The sequence below is a fragment of the Ricinus communis genome, chromosome 4 (genome assembly GCF_019578655.1).
Source record: "Ricinus communis isolate WT05 ecotype wild-type chromosome 4, ASM1957865v1, whole genome shotgun sequence".
NCBI lineage: Eukaryota > Viridiplantae > Streptophyta > Magnoliopsida > Malpighiales > Euphorbiaceae > Ricinus > Ricinus communis.
In genome coordinates, this window is record NC_063259.1 from 22,579,332 (window position 1) to 22,584,053 (window position 4,722).

At 28.5% G+C, this 4,722-nt stretch overlaps 1 protein-coding gene across 6 annotated transcripts; it reads left to right on the forward strand.

Moving 5' to 3' along the window:
- The first annotated feature begins 1,857 nt into the window (after positions 1-1,857).
- On the forward strand, positions 1,858-4,485 carry LOC8271498 (transcription factor LRL2-like). 6 transcript variants are annotated; one of them, XM_048372627.1, is made up of 5 exons: positions 1,858-2,318; positions 2,469-2,564; positions 2,709-2,774; positions 2,997-3,061; positions 3,804-4,485. In XM_048372627.1, the coding sequence occupies exons 1-5, from the start codon at positions 2,067-2,069 to the stop codon at positions 3,805-3,807; spliced, it is 483 nt and encodes a 160-aa protein (XP_048228584.1). In that variant the 5' UTR covers positions 1,858-2,066; the 3' UTR covers positions 3,808-4,485. The 6 variants fall into 6 exon arrangements, with proteins under 6 accessions (XP_048228584.1, XP_048228582.1, XP_048228579.1 ...); XM_048372625.1 differs by lacking the exon at positions 2,997-3,061 and having other exon boundaries at positions 1,872-2,146; positions 2,220-2,318; positions 2,709-2,786; XM_048372626.1 differs by lacking the exon at positions 2,997-3,061 and having other exon boundaries at positions 1,873-2,146; positions 2,220-2,318; positions 2,478-2,564; positions 2,709-2,786.
- Positions 4,486-4,722: the final 237 nt, after the last annotated feature.

Sequence of the window (4,722 nt, forward strand, 5' to 3'; positions counted from 1 at the left end):
AAACACATTTATCTTATTTGGCTACTTTTATAGTGCTTTTCCAAAATTAAGTAAGTTGATTGAGCATAGAAATTTTTTTATTATATTTTGTGGGAACTCGACATCTTCCGATTATGAAAAAAGACAAACAGCTTGGATATTCTCTCTTATCTGCTCTTTACATGTGTCTACCATTATCTTTCTTACAGTTCTGTCATAAACACTTTAATTTAGTTTCTTTTTTACTTTTTTTAAGATTTAAATAGTTTTTTAAGAAGTGAAGAATGATGACCAATTATCTTCCTACTTGAAGAAATTATGGATCTAGATGGAGCTTTTCCTTTATTGTTTTATGTCTTTCTATTTAATACCATGATCATTGGGTTAAATATATTACACTAGTTTTCATAAGTGTTTAGGTTAGCATTGTTACTTTTATATGAATCTTATTATTTATTTATTTAATAAATGATTTCTTTATCTTCATATCTTATTAGTTTCAGTTATTATTGTTAGTTAATCATCATATTAATTTAGCAATAGTGATCGTTATAAATATATTTAGGTTGAATGTATTAGAGACACCAACTTTGCTTCAATCTATGTAAGTATGAGAAACTTTAGTTACATCATTAGTTTAAGTGACTAAAGAAAAAGACATATCACCATCTCATTTATCAGATTTAGGCTTAAAGTAAAACAAGAAAATTAATAAGTAAATTACTAGAATAAATACTATTTTTAGCATATAGTCTTAAATCATAAGCATTAGCATTTGCATTGCATATTTAATTATTGTTTAGTTATTTTACTTTATGAATATTATTTTTTTAAAATAATAATTTAGAGTATTTAGATTTACTTTTATTGTTTTGTGTTGATAATTAGTCTCGGATTCTCATTCAAAGAAGGTGTGAAGCGAAAAATCAGCACTTGATGCGGCTGAGGAGGTCAAGAGTGAAAAGTAAATTAGAGTGCGCAAAGTTAGATAATTCATTCCACAAATCCTTTCTTCTGTTTTCCCAATTATCCGCATAGTTCATAGTTCATAATAAGTGGCATCATAGTTCATTGAGAAATCGACATCGTGATGAACTTACCCCTACTATAGGAACGATTCGTGGACTTACAAATATTACCTTAGACACATTAATAAATTCTGATTTAGAAATTTAAAGTGCGGATTAATAAAGTTACTTATTTTACTTTTCAAGCTAATTAATTTTTTTTTCATATACATTAATTAGGACTTGTTAGAATTAGAATCATGAAAACGGTCATTCCAAAACCGGCCAAAAATCACGTAAGAATCGATTTGAAAAGTGGAATAAGATACTATCCGTTCCTATCAAAACTACTTTTATATTGAATTCGTGTGGATAAGATACTAACTTAATCACCTCTCATTCTCAAAAAAATAAAAAATAAAAAAAAACTTAACCACCTTTGACAACCGTGAGCTGGTAAGTGTCGTGAAATATGTGCCACGTGGGCGCATCGCTGCTTAACATCTATACCATACAGAAATAAAAAAAAAAAAAATGAAATTATATAGTATGAACCTAATCACCACGCACACCTTATGATACTTTGCCATGTCTTTTTTTATGTCAGCGTCATTCTCAATTTTTCAAATGTTATTACTGTAAATAAAAATGGGATAAAATATTATTAATTCTATTAACTGCATTTTTTAATAACTTAATGAAGCAGGACTATAACAATTTGAAAAGATATCAAAATATTTATTTTTTATTAAATTTATTGTATTTTCTAATTTTTATTGAATTAAAAAATATTTTAAATGTAATTTTTATTTTTAATTATAGTTTTAGTTGTTTCTAGAATTATTTTATTATTATTTTTAAATAAACAATTAAAGAACAACAGCAGAATGATTAAAAGTTAAACAAAAATAACTACACTATAAATATAAAAAAATACAGTATTATTTGAGCTTTAAGAATAGAAAGAAAGAAAACCTGACTATCCAATCCAAACCCTATATCTATGGAATGCATCTTTAATCATCTGGGTATGCCATCGTCTCATCTCTTGTAATAATAATATTCTCTCCTCTCATTAAGATGAATCCCACAGCACAATGCAGCTGTATGGTTCCTCATTGTTCCCCTGCCGACCCAAACCTCTTCAACAACAATATCAGGTTAGAAACAGACAGTGATAATGATAATATCTTTAGGAGTTTATCAGACATTCAGAGTATTCCATTTCTACAGCAGCAGGGTTCGCCTACCACTTGTCAGTTCACGCCTCTTTTATTATGCCATGAAGAATCAAGTGCAAGCAGCAAAACGAAATCTACCGAAACACGTCTTGTGAGTATTGCGATTACAGTGGATCAACGTGTCTCTCCAGGAAAATTACTGAGTGCATGTGCATTTATATGTATATATGTATATATAGACACATTCTAATCGTATTCAGTTATTTGATTTACTTCTACTGGAATGGAATGATGTTTTTAGATATTCCAGGACATCAGTAGAGGGATTCCAGGAGCGCTAAAGACAAACAAACTGGGTCAAAATCATAGGAGGACACGTTCAGCTACATATGAAAGGGTAATTGCACATCCATCTATATATATAATATATATATAGATTTAAAGAAAAGAAAAAGTTTGCACGTTAATTAACTTTCCTTAATTAGTATCCAACTATATTTCATTTTGAGAACGTCCAACTCTCAATTTATGCATTGAGCAGAGGCGTAGGAACAGAATCAGGGAAAAATTGAAAGCTTTGGGGGAACTTATACCACACAGTCACAAGGTTAGAGCTTCTGTATGTATATCTCTCTCTCTCTATTCTTCATAATTTATTATGTCATGTTACTAATATGATTTGGCTCAACACTCTCAAAAGCCCACTTTATTTTATTTCTTTCTACTAAGATTCCGAAATTTCCCAGAAAAATAGGCATATGCATACATAGAACATTTTATTGAGTAATGCATTCTGTATGATCTCTGCTTTCTCCTATATATATTTTAGCAAGACACCGCTTCGCTGTTGGAAGCAGCCATCGACTATCTCAAAGCCTTAAAGCTCAAGTTGAAGTAATCTCTAGTTATAGTGCTTTTCTTCAAGCGTTAATAGTATATATGGCAAGTTTAAAAATATATATATAATTGTACTGTCATGTGTTCTCCTTCCCATTAATAAATAGATTTTAAATCAACAATATATATGCATATCATTACATCTTAAAAATAATAATAGTATATTTAAAAGCGGGTAGATAATATAATAAAAATTTATTTTAATTTAATTAAATTTTTAAAGTTAAATCATATTAAAATTATCGAGACAGTGTTCTACCACTCGTAAAAGTCCTATTGATCACATATTAAATATTAACTAATAATAAAATATTAACAACATAAGTTATATATATTATGTATACTATTTTAGATTTTCTACATCATTTTGTCATTATAAAATATATAAATTATATATAATTAATATAGTTGATCATATTGATAATAACATAATTACTATCGATAAAAAATAATTATATGAAAAAGATATACATAGAAATAAATATAAAATAAATAAAAATAAGAAATATTAAAATTAAAAAAATTAAAAATTATCTATAAAAAAAAAGTTAAAACAATTTCTCAAACTAGAAAATCGGAAAGACTTATTTAAAAAAATTTCGAAATTTCTAAAAATGAATTAAAATAATAAAAAAATATTTTTTAAAAGTTTTAAAACGTATCAGTACACTGTTGTTATGCAGCTGATATTTTCTCGCGTTATGGCATATACAAATGCATTGTTTCTAATGTTAACCAGATGATGTCCAACATGGGTGGAGGAGCCTTGTGCCAAGCCTCGAGTATGTCGGCAGCACATTATTTTTGTCCAGTTATGCCCATGGATCCAACTTCTGCAACGAGGATGTTTAGCACCAGCCAATATGTTGGCGCTCTTATGGTACCACCTCCTTCAGTCCATCCCCATTTCCAACTCCACCCTTCTTCACTACCAGCAACAGCACAATTCCGGCAGCCTTTTATTTTTTCACTACCTTTATTAGGAGCTGCTATTTCCACTCCGCTATCGACTGCCTCTTCTTATCAAGGACAGTCCACTACTTCTCGGAAGCAGAAACGTCGTCTTTGAACGGAGACTATTATCAGAAGGCTTAAAGCTTGAATGTTGCTGCTAGGAGAAGTTGGAGATATGATGTTTTGATATGCTTGAAAGAATAAATAAATAAATCCCAGAGATAAGTCTGAATAATTAATTCCACGCCACTATTTTATTTTCTTTTGGGTTGGAACTTGTAAGCCTAATGAGTTTTGTTTTTAGAAAAGGGAATAAGCATGTAACTCTTCTCTGTTTCCTTACCCTTTGCTTCAATATTTCTAGTTGTCTTCTTCGATACTAAGTTAGAGAAGTACTGACAATAACCTGTTTCCGGTAAGGACATAGGAAGAGAAAAATGTTCTTGAAAAAGTAGAGATTTTCTGCATGTACTGGGTGTATTTTTGTTTTATATATACTAAATTTTTTATTTTTAAATACGAAACTCTAATGCATTTTATATTTTTTAAATATAAAATAAAAAATCAATTTGACTCTATCCATATAAACAATCAAATTTAATTTTTAATTTTTAATTAATAAATACATTATAAATTTATGTCCATTTAATTTAATTAATATTTATCTATTAGTAAAAAATAAAAAAATAAAAAATAATATATTT

Coding starts and splice junctions, on each gene's coding strand:
- LOC8271498 (XM_048372622.1), top strand. CDS start 2,067: ATGAATCCCACAGCACAATGCAGCTGTATGGTTCCTCATTGTTCCCCT. Junction 2,565..2,708: donor GTTCAGCTACATATGAAAGG/GTAATTGCACAT, acceptor TGCATTGAGCAG/AGGCGTAGGAACAGAATCAG. Junction 2,787..3,803: donor GTCACAAGGTTAGAGCTTCT/GTATGTATATCT, acceptor AATGTTAACCAG/ATGATGTCCAACATGGGTGG.